Genomic DNA, 21,967 nt, shown 5'->3' on the forward strand with positions numbered 1-21,967 from the left:
TCTCAGAAAAGGAGGTCACCTTAGAACAGAATTGGGGATCAATTTCTTTAGCCAGAGTGGTGAATCAGTGGAATTCATTGCCACAGATGGCTGTGGAGCCCAGCCGTTGGGTATATTTAAAGTGGAGGTCATTAGGCTCTTGATTGGTAATGGTGTCAAAGGTTACGGGGTGAAGGCAGGAGAGTGGGGGTAAGAGGGAGAATAAATGAGGCATGATCGAATAGCAGAGCAGACTCAATGGGCTGAATGGCCTAATTCTCCTACGTCTCATGGCCTTGGCTTGTTGACAACTTCTGGAAATATGAAAATGCAATCCATTATGAGGAAAGGGCCATTAACTTCAAAGCTTCTGCTAGCATGGGGGAGGTGAGCCATGCTCTCACTTCTCCTGCATGGCTGCCCAATCTGAATAGGCAACCTGTTAAAGCCATTGCTTTCTTTAAATAATCAGTTGGAATCTGCCCCATCCTGAATTTCCCTATGCAAAAGAGGAGTTATTAACAACATGATTGCTATCTCAATGAAAATTAGGAAGGAAACTGTTAAACAGTACTTGGCAGCCTTCTTGATGCCACTGAATTCAGGAGGGATGCTTAACAAAGCTGCTGTCAGTGTAACATTCAGCTGGCTTTCCCTTTGTAACCATCAGCTTCCTCAACTAAGGAGCTCCTGGACTGAGGAGTTGGTGTAGGAGGGAGGGCTTCAGATTTTTGGATCATTGGGCTCTCTCCCAGTGAAGGCAGGAGCTGTACAGAAGGGACGGTTTGCTCTCTGGAGGGGGACTAATATCCTAGCGGGAAGGTTTGCTAGTGCTGCACGGTGGGGTTTAAACTAAAGTTTCAGGGGAATGGGAACCAGAGTACCAGAACAGAAAGTGGAGTGGTTGTAGAGAAAGACGTTGTTAAATCTATACAAAGTCAGGAATCAAAAGGTCGAGCAAGGTCTGAGCTGTGTGTACTTCAATGCAAGCAGTATTGTAGGAAAGACGGGTGAACTTAGGACATGGATCAGCACATGAATTATGACATTGTAGACATTAGTGAGACTCGGTTACAGGAGAGACAGGACTGGGAACTGTGTTTTAGAGAAGCAGCGATTAAAAAAGGGGGAGTGGCATTACTAGTCAGGGAAAATGTCACAGCAGTGCACATACACTGGAGACTGGAGAGCTCGTCTACCGAGGCTTCACGGGGAGAGCGAAGGAATAAGAAAGGTATGTCCACATTAATGGGATTATGTTATAGACCACTGTGTCTGTGGGATTTAGAGAACCAAGTTTGTAGAGAGACTGCAGACTGTTGCAAGAAGTACAAGTTATGATTTTTTTAACTTTCCACATATTGATTGTGCCTCCCACACTGTAAAAGAGGAGTCTGTCAAATGTGCTCAGGAAAGTTTCCTTAATCAGTACGTAGAAGTCTCAACCAGAGGAAGAGTGATACGAGATCTCCGATTAGGGAATGCAACAGGGCAGGTGACACAATGCCATTAGTTTCAAGGTAATCATAGAAAAAGATAAGTCTGGCCCTCAGGTTGAGATTCTAAATTGCAGAACGCCCAATTTTGATGGTATCAGAAAGGATCTGGCAAAAGTGGATTGGGACAGGTTGTTTTCTGGTGAAGGTGTACTTGGTAAGTGGGAGGCCTTCAAAAGTGAAATTTTGAGAGGACCGAGTTTGTCTGTTCCTATCAAAAAAAGGCAAGAATACAAGTTTAGGGAACTTTGGTTTTCAAGGGACTTGGTTCAGTAAAAGGAGGCACATAGCAGGTATAGGCAGGGAGGAACAAATGAGGTACTTGGAGTACAAGAAACGCAAGAGATCACTTCAGAAAGAAATCAGGAAGGCTAAAAGAGGGCATGAGGTTGCTCTAGCAGACAAGACGAAAGAGAATCCTAAAGACTTCTACAGATATATCAAGAGCAAAAGGACAGCAAAGGGCAAAATTGGTTCTCTGGAAGATCAGAGTGGTAATCAATGTCTGGAGCTGAAAGAGATGGGAGAGATCTTAAATGGATCTTTTGCATCTATACTTGGTCAGGCAACTGATACGGAGTCTATAGATGTGAGGCACAGCAGCAGCGAGGCCACAGACCCTATACAGATTATGGAGGAGGAGGTGTTTGCTGTCCTGAGGCAAACGAGGGTGGACAAATCCCCAGAGCCTGACAGCGTGTTCCCGCGGACTCTGTGGGAGGCAATTGCAGAAATTGCAGGGGCCCGAGCAGAGATATTTAAAACATCCTCAACCCTGGGTGTGGTGCCCGAGGATTGGAGGAGAGCTAATGTTGTTCCATTGTTTAAGAAAGGCTCTAAGAATAAGCCAAGAAATTACAGACCGAAGCCTGACATCAGATGTGGGAAAGTTATTGGGGGGTATTCTACATGACTGGATATACAGTTATTTGGATGGACAGACACTGATTAAGGATAGTCAGCATGGCTTTGTGCAGCCATCTAAAAATCATGTCTAACCAATTTTATCAAGTTTTTTGAGGATGTTACCAGGAAAGTTAATTCATTTACTGCAAGGCATTTGACAAGGTCCCGGGTGGGAGGTTGGTCAATTTCAATCACTCGGCATTCAGGATGAGGTAGTAAATTGGATTAGACATTGGCTTCACAGAAGAAACCAGAGAGTGGTAGTAAATGATTGCTTCCCTGACTAGTGGAGTGCCTGAGGGATCGGTGCTCAGTCCATTGTTGTTTGCTGGCTCTATCAATGATCTGGATGATAATGTAGTAAACTGGATCAGCAAATTTGTGGATGACACCGAGATTGGAGGTGTAGCGAGGAAGATGATAAAAGCTTGTAGTGGGATCTGGACCAGCTGGAAAAATTAGCTGAAAAATGGCAGATGGAATTTAATGCAGACACGCGTGAAGTGCTGCACTTTGGGAGGACCAACCATAGGTCTTACACAGTAAATGGTAGGGCACTGAGGTGTGTATTAGAACAGAGGGATCTGGGAATACGGATCCTCAGTGTGGCGTCACAGGTAGATAAGGTCATAAGGAAAGTTTTGGGCACATTGGCCTTCATAAATCAATGTATGAAGTACAGGAGATGGGATGTTATGTTGAAGTTACATACGATGTTGGTGAGGCCTAATTTGGAGTATCATGTCCAGTTTTGGTCACCTACCTTCAGGAAAGATGTAAATAAGATTGAAAGAGTGTAGAGAAAATTTACAAGGATGTTGCCATGACTTGAGGAATTATAGGGAAAGATTGAATAAGTTAGGATTTTTTTCCCTAGAATGTAGAAGATTGAGGGGAGATATGAGGGGTATACATAGGACTTTTCTCACTGTGGTTGGGTGAAACTAGAACTAGAGGTCATGGGCTAAGGATGAAAGGTGAAATGTTTAGGAGGAACACGAGGGGGGGAGCTTCTTTACTCAGGGGGGTAAGAGTGTAGAACGAGCTGCCAGTGGAAGTGGTGAATGAGGGTTCAATTTCAACAATTAAGAGTAATTTGGATAGGTCGACAAATGGGAGAGGTATGGAGGGCTATGGAACAGGTGCAGGTCAATGGGACTAGACTTGTTAATTGTTCGGCATGGACTGGATGGGCCGAAGGGCTTGTTTCTGTGTTCTATGATTCAACAAGGTTTACTTGTAAAGTCCATTCATCTATGGGTTAGGAAAGGTTTAGAGGGATACGGGCCAGACGCGAGCCCGTAGTTTAGATGGGCACCTGGTTGGCATACACGAGACGGGCTGGAGGACCTGCTTCCTTGCTGAATGACCCTATGACCTCATCCGCACGGCCGGTGTAGTGCTAGCTGTGAGGTCAGGGTTCAATTTCCACCACGGCCTGCAAGGAGCTTGTACATTCTCCCCAGGACCACGAGGGTTTCCTCCGGGTGCTCTGGTTTCCTCCCACATTCCAGATACGTCCAGTTAAGTTGCGGGCACGTGCTACGTTGGCAACAGAAGCGTGGCAACACTTGCGGACTGTAGAGCACAGTCTTCACTGATTTAACACAAACGAGGCTTTTCACTGTACGTAGAAGAAATAAAGCTGATCCAATCTAATCTGTGGCTGTGATACCCATCTATGCTAATCCCACAGAGAGGACAAAACAGTACAACATAGAAACAGGTCCTCTGGCCCATGACGTTGTATTGAATTCAACTAACAATGGCTAAATTAACCTGTCCCTTCTGGATGCACGTGGCTTTTCCCCTTCATTCTCTGCATATTCAAGTACCTATTTAACACCTCTATCATATCAACCTCCACCACCAACCCTGGCATCACTTTCTGGGCACCCACCGTACTCCAAAAAGCATAAATTGGCCCACACATCCCCTTCGAACCTCCAAGAGGATCACAACCTTGCCATGGGGTTTGGAGGCTTGAGTGCCTCAGTGACCCGCACAGCTATATTGGCTGGAGTCTGGGATTTGTGCCTCGACTCTTGGTAGGGTCAGCCATGCCAAACTTTGGAGGCCAGACTGAGAGTGGTCCACCGGTCCTCCAGGTTCATGGGTTCAGCTCAGGGATAACGACGCTGACTGGCCAGAAATAATCGTTATGGAAACACCGACGACGAATCGTTCTTCCTCTGAGTGTGATGCTATTACATGACTGAGAGTAGTGAAAACTGACAGGAAGGTACTGACACGCTGAAGGAAGCCCTGAACTCTGCCAGAGATGGAGGACCTTCATTGCTGCCCTAAACGCCAGCGGAGTAACAGGCAGTAACTATCTCATTTGAACTCCCTAACCACCCCCCCACCTTGAATGCGTGCCTTCTTGTGTTAGCTATTTCGACCCAGGAAAAAAGATACCAGCTGTCTGCTCCTCGTAACTTCTATCACGTCTCCAGTGAAAACAACCCAAGTCTGTCCAACCTCTCCTGACAGGACATGCCCATTTGCCCGCATTAAACCTCTGCCCTCGAGGCAAAGGGTCGTGCCCTGCCCTGACAATCAACAATTAGCTGCCACTTGATTGGCAGCCGCTGATCTTCCAGTTACAGAGCACAGAAACAGGCCTTTGGACAGGCACACTGAGGACACCTTCAAGAAGGCAGCAGCCATCACGAAGGACCTTGCCATCTGGGACATGTCCTGTTTTGTTACTAGCACAGGGCAAGACTCAACGATTCGGATCCTCCCCCCTCCCGCCGTCACTTTCCTGAACAGTCAATGAACACCAACTCGTTATTCCTTTGTATTTTGTAATTTACAGTAATTTTATGTCTTTGTGCTGAACTGCTGCCGCAATACGATGGATTTCACCTCGTATAAGACGGGGATAATAAACGTGATTCTGAAGTACATTGATCACCAAGATAATGGTGGCTATAGATTAAGTGCTGGTAAATTGTAATTAGTGAAAGTGGGGCAATTGATGATCCATGAGCCGAAGGGCCTGGCTCTTTACACGATGCCTTTGTAAACCTCCCGCAAATCTGTGGCTAACTGATGGACAGGGCACAGCACAAACCCTTCACTTCCAAAGAAATTCGGCACATCCCCGTTGAAAATGACCATTTTTAATTGATGCACCGTAGAAAGTATTCAGCCTGGGCGCATAACAGGTTATTGGCTCTGCATGTGACGGCAAGAAACTACAAGTTGTGGACACAGCTCAGCACGTCATAGAAACCAGCCTGCTCTCCATGGACTCTATCTAGAGCCTAGCAGGCAGCATAATCAAAGACCCCACCCACCCCAGACTTTCTTCTCTACTCTGCTATCTCACAATCTACCTCATTATGACCTTGCACTTCACAGCTTACCCGCACTGCACTCCCTCTGCAGCTTTTACACTTCATTCTGCGTCGTTATTGCTTTAGTTCGTTCTAGCTCAGTGCACTGGGATCTGTATGAACAGTGTACAAGACAAACTTTGCACTGTATCCTGGTACACGTGACAATAGTAAACCAAGTCACACAGCCATGACACCACATTACTATTCTTCACTGTTTGTGGGCCACAGTTCTGCAGGTCATAAACACAAGACATTCTGCAGCTGCTGGAAATCCAGAGGTACACATGCAAAATGCCGGAGGAACTCGGACAGTCCACGTTTCGGGCCGAGACCCTTCAATGGGACTGTCTTCAGCTGTTACACAGCTGTCTGCCTCCCATCCCCATGGGGGCACCTTCACCCGGGTCTGAGGGAGGGGGGCACAAAACATCGAGTCTTGCCCAGCGGCACCAATATCTAATGACTGACAGATGGTTGGCTTCATCCATCCAAGGGGGAATTTGCTAAAATAAAAATAGTCATTACTCTTCATCATGAAAAGGGCAACGTCTAATTAACTGGGAACAAGAGACTCCACAGATGACGAGGAAATTTATTCACACTTCTGCTGCAAAAGTAGTAACTAATATAGTTGAAGCCTTTGTTGCAGAAGTGAAGGGTGGGTTGCTCGATAGCTGAACAGCTCCCTCACAGCTCGGGAGACTCGGATTCGATCATGACCTCGAACACTGTCGGCATGTTCTCCTGGGGACTACCCACGTGCTCCAATTCCTTCAAAGATCTTGGGGTTGGAAGGTTAACTGTAAATGCGAATAAAAATGTACACCCAAACATGCTCTCCTATCCGATTCCCCCTCCGCCAGCTCTTTATCTCTTCCACCAATCAACCTCCCAGCTCTTTACTTCAACCCTCCTGGTTTCAACGATCACCTCCCACCTCGTACTTCTTCCTCCCCCCCGCCCCCACCTTCTTACTTTGACGTCTCCTCTTCCTTTCCAGTCCTGAAGAAGGGACTCGGCCCGACACGTCGCCTGTTTACCCTTTCCCACAGGCGCTGCCTGGCCTGCTGAGTTCCTCCAGCACTTTGTGTGTATGGCTTGGGATTTCCAGCATCTGCAGATTCCCTCGTGTTTGTGTGACATCTACACACGAGTTGGAGTGAAGGAGGATGAGGGGTGACTTGATAGGAGGTGGAGAGGGTACACAGCGGTGTTACCAGGATGCAGCCTGGATTGGAGAGCATGTCTTACGAGGAAAGGTGGGCGAGCTTTTCTCTTTGGAGTGAAGGAGGGCAGCAAGCAACTTGATAGCGGTGTACAAGAGAAGAGAGCTAGTTTCAGGGTGATTGGACGGAAGTATGGGAGGGAGGAGGAATGTCAGAGGTAGGCTTTCTTAAATAGAGATTTGGAATGGGCTGCCAGGGTTGGTGGTACAGGCAGGTAAATTAGGGACATTTAAAAGCCTCTAAGGTAGGCAGATGGATGAAAGGAAGTTGAAGGGCTACATGAAGCAAAAAGTACAAAGGAGATAAGTAAAAGTGGCAGGCCGACAAATCCGGGGCAAGCATTAAAAAGGGCCACTTTTCAACATAATTGTATAAGGGCTAAGAGAGTTGTAAAAGAGCGCCTGAAGGCTTTATGTGTCAATGCAAGGAGCATTCGTAATAAGGTGGATGAATTGAAAGTGCAGATTGTTATTAATGATTATGATATAGTTGGGATCACAGAGACATGGCTCCAGGGTGACCAGGGATGGGAGCTCAACGTTCAGGGATATTCAATATTCAGGAGGGATAGACATGAAGGAAGGGGAGGTGGGGTGGCGTTGCTGGTTAAAGAAGAGATTAACGCAATAGAAAGGAAGGACATAAGCCGGGAAGATGTGGAATCGATATGGGTAGAGCTGCGTAACACCAAGGGGCAGAAGACGCTGGTGGGAGTTGTGTACAGGCCACCTAACAGTAGTAGTGAGGTCGGAGATGGTATTAAACAGGAAATTAGAAATGTGTGCAATAAAGGAACAGCAGTTATAATGAGTGACTTCAATCTACATGTAGACTGGGTGAACCAAATTGGTAAAGGTGCTGAGGAAGAGGATTTCTTGGAATGTATGCGGGATGGTTTTTTGAACCAACATGTCGAGGAACCAACTAGAGAGCAGGCTATTCTGGACTGGATTTTGAGCAATGAGGAAGGGTTAATTAGCGATCTTGTCGTGAGAGGCCCCTTGGGTAAGAGTGACCATAACATGGTGGAATTCTTCATTAAGATGGAGAGTGACATAGTTAATTCAGAAACAAAGGTTCTGAACTTAAAGAGGGGTAACTTTGAAGGTATGAGACGTGAATTAGCTAAGATAGACTGGCAAATGACACTTAAAGGATTGACGGTGGATATGCAATGGCAAGCATTTAAAGGTTGCATGGATGAACTACAACAATTGTTCATCCCAGTTTGGCAAAAGAATAAATCAAGGAAGGTAGTGCACCCGTGGCTGACAAGAGAAATTAGGGATAGTATCAATTCCAAAGAGGAAGCATACAAATTAGCCAGAGAAAGTGGCTCACCTGAGGACTGGGAGAAATTCAGAGTTCAGCAGAGGAGGACAAAGGGCTTAATTAGGAAGGGGAAAAAAGATTATGAGAGAAAACTGGCAGGGAACATAAAAACGGACTGTAAAAGCTTTTATAGATATGTAAAAAGGAAAAGACTGGTAAAGACAAATGTAGGTCCCCTGCAGACAGAAACAGGTGAACTGATTATGGGGAGCAAGGACATGGCAGACCAATTGAATAATTACTTTGGTTCTGTCTTCACTAAGGAGGACATAAATAATCTTCCAGAAATAGTAGGGGACAGAGGGTCCAGTGAGATGGAGGAACTGAGCGAAATACATGTTAGTAGGGAAGTGGTGTTAGGTAAATTGAAGGGATTGAAGGCAGATAAATTCCCAGGGCCAGATGGTCTGCATCCTAGAATGCTTAAGGAAGTAGCCCAAGAAATAGTGGATGCATTAGTGATAATTTTTCAAAACTCGTTAGATTCTGGACTAGTTCCTGAGGATTGGAGGGTGGCTAATGTAACCCCACTTTTTAAAAAAGGAGGGAGAGAGAAACCGGGGAATTATAGACTGGTTAGCCTAACGTCGGTGGTGTGGAAACTGCTGGAGTCAGTTATCAAGGATGTGATAACAGCACATTTGGAAAGCGGTGAAATGATCGGACAAAGTCAGCATGGATTTGTGAAAGGAAAATCATGTCTGACGAATCTCATAGAATTTTTTGAGGATGTAACTAGTAGAGTGGATAGGGGAGAACCAGTGGATGTGGTATATTTGGATTTTCAAAAGGCTTTTGACAAGGTCCCACACAGGAGATTAGTGTGCAAACTTAAAGCACATGGTATTGGGGGTAAGGTATTGGTGTGGGTGGAGAATTGGTTAGCAGACAGGAAGCAAAGAGTGGGAATAAACGGGACCTTTTCAGAATGGCAGGCGGTGACTAGTGGGGTACCGCAAGGCTCAGTGCTGGGACCCCAGTTGTTTACAATATATATTAATGACTTGGATGAGGGAATTAAATGCAGCATCTCCAAGTTTGCGGATGACACGAAGCTGGGCGGCAGTGCTAGCTGTGAGGAGGATGCTAAGAGGATACAGGGTGACTTGGATAGGTTGGTGAGTGGGCAAATTCATGGCAGATGCAATTTAATGTGGATAAATGTGAAGTTATCCACTTTGGTGGCAAAAATAGGAAAACAGATTATTATCTGAATGGTGGCCGATTAGGAAAAGGGGAGGTGCAACGAGACCTGGGTGTCATTATACACCAGTCATTGAAAGTGGGCATGCAGGTACAGCAGGCGGTGAAAAAGGCGAATGGTATGCTGGCATTTATAGCGAGAGGATTCGAGTACAGGAGCAGGGAGGTACTACTGCAGTTGTACAAGGCCTTGGTGAGACCACACCTGGAGTATTGTGTGCAGTTTTGGTCCCCTAATCTGAGGAAAGACATCTTTGCCATAGAGGGAGTACAAAGAAGGTTCACCAGATTGATTCCTGGGATGGCAGGACTTTCATATGAAGAAAGACTGGATGAACTGGGCTTGTACTCGTTGGAATTTAGAAGATTGAGGGGGGAACTGATTGAAACGTATAAGATCCTAAAGGGATTGGACAGGCTAGATGCAGGAAGATTGTTCCCGATGTTGGGGAAGTCCAGAACGAGGGGTCACAGTTTGAGGATAGAGGGGAAGCCTTTTAGGACCGAGATTAGGAAAAACTTCTTCACACAGAGAGTGGTGAATCTGGAATTCTCTGCCACAGGAAACAGTTGAGGCCAGTTCACTGGCTATATTTAAGAGGGAGTTAGATATGGCCCTTGTGGCTACGGGGGTCAGGGGGTATGGAGGGAAGGCTGGGGCGGGGTTCTGAGTTGGATGATCAGCCATGATCATAATAAATGGCGGTGCAGGCTCGAAGGGCCGAATGGCCTACTCCTGCACCTATTTTCTATGTTTCTATGACAGGGAAGGTTAGATTGATTAGAGTATAGAAGAATGAGAGGGGATCTCATAGAAACATTTCGAATGTTGAAAGGGTTGGACAGAGTAGATGTGGAAAGGTTGTTTCCCTTGGTGGGTGAGTCCAGGACAAGAGGCCATAGTCTTAGAGTTAGAGGGTACCCAGTTAAAACAGAAATGAGGAGAAATTTTTTTAGCCAGAGGGTCATGGATTTGTGGAATTCGTTGTCACATACAGCTGTGGAGGCCCGATCATTGAAGGTGTTTAAGGAGGAGATTGACGGGTATCTAATTAGTCAGGGTATCAAGGGATATGGGGAAAAAGCCGGAAATTGGAACTAGATGGGTGAATAGTTTAGCTCATGGGGGAGCTGCGGAGCAGACTCGATGGGCCGAATGGCCTGCTTCTGCTCCTCTGTCTTGTGATCTTATGATCACTGCTGAGAAGTTTGAGGTACAGAATAAAATTCGCTCTCACAGAATAGAAGTTTAAATAAAAGCAGAAAATTTATCTTTTTCGAATTTGCATTTCTAGATGCAGGCTTCACACAATGCCCATCACTCCTCAACCTCCGATGCTCCAGAGAAAACAATCCAGGTTTGCCCAACTTCTCCTGATCGCTCTTACCCTCTAATCCAGTCCAACCTCCCAGTGAGCCTCTTCTGCAGCCTGTCCAAAGCCTCCACAACTAAGAACTTATTTTAACTTTAACAGTGTCTCACACTTGCCACAAAACTACAAATTTCACAACTTATGTCAGTTATAATAAACCTTATTATCATTCTAAGCTTTGCACAAATTCACTGTCCTCAGGAGACACAAGATGCTGGAATCTGGAGCAAAAAAGGAACAAACTACCAGAGTAACTCGCGGGTCGGACATCATCTGTGTAGGCAAAGGGTGGGTGGACATTTTGGGTCAAGACCTTGCCCTGGGGTCTAAGAAACTTCGACAGGCACAGCTAAAAGTGTTCACCGCCAAAGCCCTGGGTTGTCTTTGAAGAAAGGTTTGGACAAATCAGACGTAGCCGCTAGAGTTTAGAAGAGGGTGAAAGAACTTGATTAAAATGTAATATCCTGAGACAAGGCAGAAGAGATCACGTTCTCATGGGAGCACTAAGAGTTTCTACTTAAAAATAAGGGGTTTGCCCATTTAAGACAAGGAATGAGGTAAATATTTTTGAAAGGGTTGCGAGTCTCTTTTCAGTGAAAGCAATCTTAGAATATTATCAGCGCAGAGGTCGACAGATTCGTGATAAGTAATGTTGATAGGGACAGGTAATCTCGTTGAAAGCCAGAGCAGGTTCCTGTTCCTAATTCTTTTACAATATATTTTTTCTCTAAAGTTACCCTTCTAAAGTTCACACAATTAATTATTTGAGAGCCACTTGCTGTCGGAGCAATCGAACTTTGCAACACTGGAGCAGTCAGCCACTTTGCATAGCTCCACTCCCGCCAGCATGTAAACAAAACCCAAAGCATTGGGAAACTTGATAAGAGTACCAGCGGGGGAGCATTCCCTGGAATGCAGACCCGCACAAAGGGGAAGACCATCACACGAACTCAGCAGCCAAATTCACTCCCCTGTGCCCTTGACAAACTGGAATCTGTTGCAAGGACGGGAGTCGAAGATCGAGAAGCAAGCCGCCCACCCAAACTTGAGGGGAGAGGCTGGCGAGTTGGGAAGGGGGCACGGCGGGTTGGGGAGAAGAGGGTCAGCCTCAGCCCCAGCCCCACACACGGCCGGGGATCGGGCTGGGGGTGTCATCACATTGTCCCATACACGGATGGGACGCCAAGGCAAGGGCGCTTAATCTGTGACCGGTTGCGCCTCTGCAGAAGGTAGGGTTCCCGTCACCTGGATACGGGGGTCCAGCTCCTCCTCGTCCTCCCGCTGCCGCTGCTGCTGCTGCTGCTTCTGCTCCCCGTCCCGGGCCTCCAGCTTCCCGTCCGCTCCGCCCGCCCCGGCGCCCTCCCGTTGCGCCGCCGGGCCCGGTCCCGGTTCCCCGCTGCCAGCGGGACTCTCCCTCTGGGCGCCCGGCTCCGTCATTCCGCCATAAACAGCGCCGAGGCCGAGGCTTCGATGCCCTCGGCTTAACACCAGAGCCGGGTGAGGGGGGGCGGGGGAGGAGGCCCTGCCGCTGCCGCTGCCGCCGCCACCGCGGCCAAAACGACCTGCCGCTCGCCGTTGCACGTCACCGTGCGGCGTCGCCCGGCCCACAGGGCGCCGCCATCTTGCCGGCGGGCCGCCTCACCCAGTCGAGCAGCTCACCGACTCACCCGAGTGTTCAACAACTTTAAGGGAGTCCAGCTTCACCGAACTTAAAGATCGCAGAAATGTCTGTTTCCTTATCATTCTGCCTTGGGCTGAAATGTTTGGGATAGTTAATGTTGCTGGAGCTCGGCATCTGCGGAAAGAGAGCAAGATCTGATTTGTTTCTTCTTTCACGGACACTTGTAACTCTCATGCCCGGAGTGTTTCCAGCACTCCCTGTCTTATTTCAAGTTTCCAGCCTCTGCAGTTTCTGGATTTTCATCTGAGGCATAGGTTTGAAAACAAACTCTATTTTTATACATCACAACAAATTACAAAAGGAACTTGTTTACCCTGTCACTAAATGAGATTACGCCTGATCTTTTACCTCAGTTCTTCTTCCCCATTATTGAATGTAGTTAATTGTCCCTGTTGAAAACAACACAGAGGAATGTTCAACCTATGGGTTTCTGTTGGCTTTTGTTGGAGTTGAACCATCATCCCCAGTCAGAGATACAGGTCAGTCACAGAGACAGTCATAGATAGAGGCCAGTCACAGAGACAGTCAGAGATACAGGTCAGTCACAGAGACAGTCAGAGATACAGGTCAGTCACAGAGACAGAGATACAGGTCAGTCACAGAGACAGAGATACAGGTCAGTCACAGAGACAGAGATACAGATCAGTCATAAAGACAGTCAGAGATACAGGTCAGTCACAGAGACAGTCATAGATAGAGGCCAGTCAGAGATACAGGTCAGTCACAGAGACAGTCAGAGATACAGGCCAGTCACAGAGGCAGAGATACAGGTCAGTCACAGAGACGGAGATACAGGTCGGTCACAGAGACAGTCAGAGATACAGGCCAGTCATAGAGGCAGAGATACAGGTCAGTCACAGAGACAGAGATACAGGTCAGTCACAGAGACAGTCAGAGATACAGGTCAGTCACAGAGACAGTCAGAGATAGAGGTCAGACACAGAGACAGTCAGGGATAGAGGTCAGACACAGAGACAGTCAGGGATAGAGGTCAGACACAGAGACAGTCAGAGATACAGGTCAGTCACAGAGACAGAGATACAGGTCAGTCTCAGAGACAGTCATAGAAACAGGCATAGACACAGAGACAGTCATAGTTAGAGATCAGTCACAGAGACAGAGATACAGGTCAGTCACAGACACAGTAAGAGATACGGGTCAGTCACAGAGACAGTCATAGATAGAGGCCAGTCACAGAGACAGTCAGAGATACAGTCAGTCACAGAGACAGTCAGAGATACAGTTCGGTCACAGAGACAGTCAGAGATACAGGTCAGTCACAGAGACAGAGATACAGGTCAGTCTCAGAGACAGTCATAGACACAGAGACAGTCATAGTTAGAGATCAGTCACAGAGACAGTCAGAGATATAGGTCAGTCTCAGAGACAGAGATACAGGCATAGACACAGACAGTCAGAGATACAGGTCAGTCACAGAGACAGTCAGAGATACAGGCATAGACACAGAGACAGTCAGAGATACAGGTCAGTCACAGAGACAGAGATACAGGCATAGACACAGAGACAGTCAGAGATACAGGTCAGTCACAGAGACAGAGATACAGGTCAGTCACAGAGACAGTCAGAGATACTGGTCAGTCACAGAGACAGTCAGAGATACAGGCATAGACACAGAAACAGTCAGAGATACAGGCATAGACACAGAAACAGTCAGAGATACAGGTCAGTCACAGAGACAGAGATACAGGTCAGTCACAGAGACAGTCAGAGATACTGGTCAGTCACAGAGACAGTCAGAGATACAGGTCAGTCACAGAGACAGAGATACAGGCCAGTCACAGTGGCAGTCGGAGATACAGGCCAGTCACAGAGACAGAGATACAGGTCAGTCACAGACACTCAGAGATACAGGTAAGTCACAGAGACAGATACAGGTCAGTCACAGAGACAGAGATACAGGTCAGTCACAGAGACAGAGATACAGGCATAGACACAGAGACAGTCAGAGATACAGGTCAGTCACAGAGGCAGAGATACAGGTCAGTCACAGAGACAGTCGGAGATACAGGTCAGTCTCAGAGACAGTCGGAGATACAGGTCGGTCACAGAGACAGTCAGAGATACAGGCCAGTCACAGAGACAGTCAGAGATACAGGTCAGTCACAGAGACAGTCAGAGATACAGGCCAGTCACAGAGACAGTCAGAGATACAGGTCAGTCACAGAGACAGTCAGAGATACAGGCCAGTCACAGAGACAGTCAGAGATACAGGTCAGTCACAGAGACAGAGATACAGGTCAGTCACAGAGACAGTCAGAGATAGAGGTCAGACACAGAGACAGTCAGGGATAGAGGTCAGACACAGAGACAGTCAGAGATGCAGTTCGGTCACAGAGACAGTCAGAGATACAGGTCAGTCACAGAGACAGAGATACAGATCAGTCTCAGAGACAGTCATAGAAACAGGCATTGACACAGAGACAGTCATAGTTAGAGATCAGTCACAGAGACAGTCAGAGATATAGGTCAGTCTCAGAGACAGAGATACAGGCATAGACACAGAGACAGTCAGAGATACAGGTCAGTCACAGAGACAAAGATACAGGCATAGACACAGAGACAGAGATACAGGTCAGTCACAGAGACAGTCAGAGATACTGGTCAGTCACAGAGACAGAGATACAGGTCAGTCAACAGAGAGTCAGAAATACAGGCATAGACACAGAGACAGTCAGAGATACAGGTCAGTCACAGAGACAGAGATACAGGTCAGTCACAGAGACAGTCAGAGATACTGGTCAGTCACAGAGACAGTCCGAGATACAGGCATAGACACAGAAACAGTCAGAGATACAGGTCAGTCACAGAGACAGAGATACAGGTCAGTCACAGAGACAGTCAGAGATACTGGTCAGTCACAGAGACAGTCAGAGATACAGGTCAGTCACAGAGACAGAGATACAGGTCAGTCAACAGAGAGTCAGAAATACAGGCATAGACACAGAGACAGTCAGAGATACAGGTCAGTCACAGAGACAGAGATACAGGTCAGTCACAGAGACAGTCAGAGATACTGGTCAGTCACAGAGACAGTCCGAGATACAGGCATAGACACAGAAACAGTCAGAGATACAGGTCAGTCACAGAGACAGAGATACAGGTCAGTCACAGAGACAGTCAGAGATACTGGTCAGTCACAGAGACAGTCAGAGATACAGGTCAGTCACAGAGACAGAGATACAGGTCAGTCACAGAGAGTCAGAAATACAGGCATAGACACAGAGACAGTCAGAGATACAGGTCAGTCACAGAGACAGAGATACAGGTCAGTCACAGAGACAGTCAGAGATACTGGTCAGTCACAGAGACAGTCAGAGATACTGGTCAGTCACAGAGACAGTCCGAGATACAGGCATAGACACAGAAACAGTCAGAGATACAGGTCAGTCACAGAGACAGAGATACAGGTCAGTCACAGAGACAGTCAGAGATACTGGTCAGTCACAGAGACAGTCAGAGATACAGGTCAGTCACAGAGACAGAGATACAGGTCAGTCACAGAGACGGTCAGAGATACAGGTCAGTCACAGAGACGGTCAGAGATACAGGCCAGTCACAGTGGCAGTCAGAGATACAGGCCAGTCACAGAGACAGAGATACAGGTCAGTCACAGAGACAGTCAGAGATAGAGATCTGTCACAGAGACTGTCAGAGATAGAGGTATCTTCGGATCATTTGGGAAACTGAAGGGGTGATAGATATGGTGAGGGCCAAGATGCAGGACACAAGAAACTGGGTGACAGTCAGGAAGGGGAAAGGGGTTAAGGAGCCAGTGCAGAGTAACCCTGTGGCCATCCCCCTCAGCAACAGGTATATCAGTTTGGATTCTGTCAACAGGGATGACCTAGCAGGAAAGTCACAGTGGTCTGGTCTCTGGCACTGAGTCTGCCTCTGTGACTCAGAAGGGACTCTCTCTGTGGCCCCCCCTCCCCCAGAACAGGCACACTGTGGTGATCGAGGATTCATTAGTTAGGGGAATGTACAGTTGGTTCTGTTGTTGACAAGGAGATTTCTGGATAGTACGTTGCCTCCCTAATGCCAGGGTCTGGGACATCTCAGATTGAGTCCTCAGCATTCTTAAGTGGGAGGTGAACAGCTAGAAGTCGTGGTCCATGTAGGTACCAGTGAAACAGGTAGGACGAGTGACAGGTTCTGCATAGGGAGCTCAGGGAGATGGGAGCTAAGTTAAAGGGCAGGAACTGCAGAGTTGTGATCTCAGGATTACTACCCGTGCCACGGGCTCGTGAGGCCAGAACTAGAAAGATCATACAGTCTAACACGTGGCTAAGGAGTTGATGTAGGAGAGAGGGCATCAGATTTTTGGATCATTGGGCTCTCTTTCAGGGAAGGTGGGACATGTACAGAAGGGACAGTTTGCAGCTGAACTGGAGGGGGACTAATATCCTAGCTGGAAGGTTTGTCAATGCTGCGCGGTGGGGTTTAAACTAGAGTTGCAGGGGGATGGGAACCAGAATGCCAGAACGGCCAGTGGTGAGGTTGTAGAGGCAGATGTTGGTAAGATCTCTGACAAAGTTAGGAATCAGAAGGTTGAGCATGGTGCGACTAGTGTCCTGAGCTGCATATAGTTCAATGCAAAACGTATAGGAAAGGCGGATACAGTAATAGAAACATAGAAACATAGAAAATAGGTGCAGAAGTAGGCCATTCGGCCCTTCGAGCCTGCACCACCATTTATTATGATCATGGCTGATCATCCAACTCAGAACCCCGCCCCAGCCTTCCCTCCATACCCCCTGACCCCCGTAGCCACAAGGGCCATATCTAACTCCCTCTTAAACATAGCCAATGAACTGGCCTCAACAGTTTGCTGTGGCAGAGAATTCCACAGATTCACCACTCTCTGTGTGAAGAAGTTTTTCCTAATCTCGGTCCTAAAAGGCTTCCCCTCTATCCTCAAACTGTGACCCCTCGTTCTGGACTTCCCCAACATCAGGAACAATCTTCCTGCATCTAGCCTGTCCAATCCCTTTAGGATTTTATACGTTTCAATCAGATCCCCCCTCAATCTTCTAAATTCCAACGAGTACAAGCCCAGTTCATCCAGTAATGGTGAGGTAACTGTGTAGTGAGGAGAGGCTGTTGATAGGGCAAAATTGCAGTCAACAGGATGAGCTGCAATATAAAAGGGACAAAACTGAAATGGGTGAATACAGGACTGAAGGTGCTATATTTGAATGCGTGCGGTATACGGATTAAGGTAGATGAACTTGCAGCACAGTTGCTGGTTGGCAGGTGTGAACGCATCACTGTATCATGGCCGAAGGAGATTATAGGTGGGAGCTAAATGTAAAGGATACAGATCGTATCGATTGTATCAAAAGGACAGGCAGGAGGGCAGAGGGGGTGGTGTTCCTCTGTTGGTAAAAAAATGAAATCAAATCATTAGAAGGAGGTGACAGAGGGTTGGAAGGTGTTGAATCATTGTGGATAGAGCTAAGGAACTGCAGCGGGTAAGAAGATCCAGATGGGAGTTGTACATTGACCCCCAAACATTAGTAAGGATGTGGTCTACAAATTACAACGGGTGATAGAAAATGCTGCCAAAAGGGCAATGTCACAATAATCATGGGGGATTTTCAGTATGCAGGTAGATTGGGAAACTCAGGTTGGTGCTAGATTCCAGGAGGGGGAAATTTCTAAAGTGCCTACAAGATGGCTTTTTAAGAACAGGTCATGGTTGAGCCCATTAGGGGATCAGTTATTCTGGATTGGGTGTCGTGCAATGAACCGGAACTGATTAGAGACCTTAAGGTGAAAGAACCTTTAGGGGAAAGTGATCATAATATGATCAAATTCACCCTAAAATTTGAGAAGCAGAAACTAAGGTCAGATGTATCAGTACTACAGTGGAGTAAAGGGAATTAAGGTTCGTCCATCGTCATCGATGAAGACCTCGACACCATTAGTACTTTTTACGAGGTCGAGTTGCGAACTTGACACTCAACCCGGCACGGATGGAAAACGTGCCCGGGAGTGGCCTGACTGGATTCGAACTCGGGAACCTTCACTCCGGAGTCCAGCGCTGATGTCACTGCGCCATCAGCCAGCTATGATGGTGTCCAGACAAGCGCGTGATTTGGATTTAAATGAGGGAGAGTTGCGCAGCGTCAGCCTCACTCTCTCTTCTCAATTCCCAATTCCCATCTGGATCCAGTGGCAAGACAAGAGTCGAGACGGCTGGAGATGGGATTAGGTGCGGTGGATGACCAGGACGTCTTCTGTGTCTTGTCCTGCTCTACACGTTCCACGACGCTTGCAGAGACCGTTGGACCTTCCATTGGTCTCATCCGCTCAATGCTGTCTTCACATGCTGGGATAGACAACTCCCTATCTCACCGAGGGTTTGAGACCCGTCGGCTCCCTCACCTGGTTTAGCCGGCTTGTCGAAGCCGTTGCCCAGAGTGTGGCTGCTGTCACATGCAAACAGCTACGGGGAGCCACAGGTAAGAGTTCAGTGCCAGGTGGGGACCAAAGGTGGACAAACTGCCTTGAAAAGGACACGACATGTTCCCCCACCAGAGGTGCTACCCCTCACTGACACCCCATACACTCCAAAAGGGAATTATAGAAGCATGAGAGAGGAGTTGGCCAGCATTGATTGAAAAATAACACTGGCAGGGATGACAGCAGAGCAGAATTGGCTGGAATTTCTGGAAGCAATTTCGGAGGCAGGAGTATTCTAAAGGAAAGGTGACACAACGTGTCTAACAAGAGAAGTCAAAGCCAACATAAAAGCCAGAGAGAGCATGTAATAGATCAAAAATTAGTGGGAAGTTAGAGGTTTCAGAAGCTCTTAAAAACCAACAGAAGGCAACTAGAAAAAGTCATTAAGAAACTAAGTCATTAGGCATTTGATAAGGTACCCCATGCAAGGCTTATTGAGAAAGTAAGGAGGCATAGGATCCAATGGGACATTGCCTTGTGGATCCAGAACTGGATTGCCCACAGAAGGCAAAGAGTGGTTGTAGACAGGTGGTATTCTGCATGGAGGTCGGTGAGCAGTGTCTGCCTGAGGCATCTGTTCTGGGACCCCTCCTATTTGTGATTTTTATAAATGATATGGGTGAGGAAGTGGAGGGATGGGTTAGTAAATTTGCTGATGACACAAAGGTTGGGGGCATTGTGGATAGTGTGGAGGGCTGTCAGAGGTTACAGCGGGACATTGATAGGATACAAAATTGGGCTGAGAAGTGGCAGATGGAGTTTAACCCAGATAAGTGTGAAGTGGTTCATTTTGGTAGGTCAAATATGATGGCAGAATATAGTATTAATGGTAAGACGCTTACCATGTGGAGGATCAGAGGGATCTTGGGGTCCGAGTCCATAGGACACTCAAAGTTGCTACACAGGTTGAGTCTGTAGTCAAGAAAGCATACGGTGCATTGGCCTTCATCAATCATGGGATTGAGTTTGAGAGTTGCATTGCAGCTATATAGGACCCTGGTCAGACCCCACTTGGAGTACTGTGCTCAATTCTGGTCACCTCACTACAGGAAACCATAGAAAGGGTGCAGAGGAGATTTACAAAGATGTTGCCTGGATTGGGGAGCATGCCTTATGAGAATAGGTTGAGTGAACTCGGCCTTTTCTCCTTGGAGCGCAGGAGGATGAGAGGTGACCTGATAAAGGTGTATAACATGATGAGAGGCATTGATTGTGTGGATAGTCAGAGGCTTTTTCCCAGGGCTGAAATGGCTAGCAGGAGAGGGCACAGTTTTAAGATGCTTGGAAGTAAGTACAGAGGAGATGTCAGGGGTGAGTTTTTTTTACGTAGAGTGGTGAGTGCGTGGAATGGGCTGCCAGTGACGGTGGTGGCGGATACGATTGAGACTTTTGAAAGACTCCTGGATAGGTACATGGAGCTCAGAAAAACAGAGGGCTATGGGTAACCCTAGCTAATTTCTAAAGTAAGTCCATGTTCGGCACAGCTTTGTGGGCCGAAGGGCCTGTATTGTGCTGTAGGTTTTCTATGTTTCTAAGGATGAAATACAGAAGTAAGCTAGCCAATAATATTAAAGAGGATATCAAAAGTTTCTTCAAATACATGAAGTGTAAAAGAGAAGTGAGAGTGGACAGTGGGCCACTGAAAACAATGCTGGAGAGGTGGCAATGGGGGACAAGGAAACGGCGGATGAACTGAATAAGTATTTTACATCAGTCTTCACGGTGGAAGACACTGGGGGTATGGTGGAAGTTCTTGGTATCGGGGGCATGAAGTGTGTGAAGTTACCATCACTAGAGAGAGGTTTCTTGTGAAACTGAAAGATCTGAAGGTAGACAAGTCACCTGAACCAGATGGTGTACACCCCAGAGTTCTGAGAGGTGTGCCTGAAGAGGTTGTCAAGTAATTAGTAATGATCTTTCAAGAATCACCAGATTATTTAATAGTTCTAGAAGACTGAAAAATTGCTAATGTTACTCCACTCTTCGAGAAGGGAGAGAGGCAGTAGAAAGGAAACTATAGACTTAGCAGGAAGGACGGCAGAGCAGCAGTGGCTGGAGTTTATGCGAGAAGTGAGGAAGATGCAAGACAGATATATTCCAAAACAGAAGAAATTTTCGAATGGAAAAAGGATGCAACCGTGGCTGACAAGAGAAGTCAAAGCCAAAGTTAAAGCAAAGGAGAGGGCATACAAGGAAGCAAAAATTAGTGGGAAGGCAGAGGATTGGGAAGTTTTTAAAAGCTTACAAAAGGAAACTAGGAAGGTCATTAAGAGGGAAAAGATGAACTATGAAAGGAAGCTAGCAAATAATATCAAAGAGGATACTAAAAGCTTTTTCAAGTATATAAAGAGTAAAAGACAGGTGAGAGTAGATATAGGACCGATAGAAAATGATGCTGGAGAAATTGTAATGGGAGATAAGGAGGTGGCAGAGGAACTGAACGAGTATTTTGCATCCGTCTTCACTGAGGAAGACATCAGCAGTATACCGGACACTCAAGGGTGGCAGGGAAGAGAAGTGTGCGCAGTCACAATTACGACAGAGAAAGTACTCAGGAAGCTGAATAGTCTAAAGGTAGATAAATCTCCCGGACCAGATGGAATGCACCCTCATGTTCTGAAGGAAGTAGCTGTGATGATTGCGGAGGCATTAGCGATGATCTTTCAAAAGTCGATAGATTCTGGCATGGTTCCGGAGGACTAGAAGACTACAAATGTCACTCCGCTATTTAAGAAGGGGGCAAGGAAGCAAAAGGAAATTATAGACCTGTTAGCTTGACATCGATGGTTGGGAAGTTGTTGGAGTCAATTGTCAAGGATGAGGTTACAGAGTACCTGGAGGCATATGACATATATGCAGAACTCAGCATGGATTCCTTAAAGGAAAATCCTGCCTGACAAACCTATTACAATTTTTTGAGGAAATTACAAGTAGGCTA

General features: G+C 46.9%; 2 protein-coding genes across 2 annotated transcripts in view; one reads left to right on the forward strand and one right to left on the reverse strand.

Annotated features, from left to right (window-relative positions):
• The window catches only part of sh3bp5lb (SH3-binding domain protein 5-like, b), a 37,075-nt gene extending 24,594 nt beyond the window's left edge, over window positions 1–12,481 (reverse strand). The window contains exon 1 of the mRNA XM_063048139.1: window positions 12,108–12,481. Within this exon, the coding sequence (XP_062904209.1) occupies window positions 12,108–12,299 (192 nt within the window). The 5' untranslated portion in view covers window positions 12,300–12,481. The remainder of the gene's footprint in view (window positions 1–12,107) is intronic.
• gtf2h4 (general transcription factor IIH, polypeptide 4) overlaps window positions 11,775–21,967 on the forward strand; it is a 141,790-nt gene continuing 131,597 nt past the window's right edge. The window contains exon 1 of the mRNA XM_063048137.1: window positions 11,775–12,091. The gene's annotated coding sequence lies outside the window, so the exon portion shown is untranslated. The remainder of the gene's footprint in view (window positions 12,092–21,967) is intronic.

The sequence above is a fragment of the Mobula hypostoma genome, chromosome 5 (genome assembly GCF_963921235.1).
Source record: "Mobula hypostoma chromosome 5, sMobHyp1.1, whole genome shotgun sequence".
In the NCBI taxonomy this organism is placed as follows: Eukaryota; Metazoa; Chordata; class Chondrichthyes; order Myliobatiformes; family Myliobatidae; genus Mobula; species Mobula hypostoma.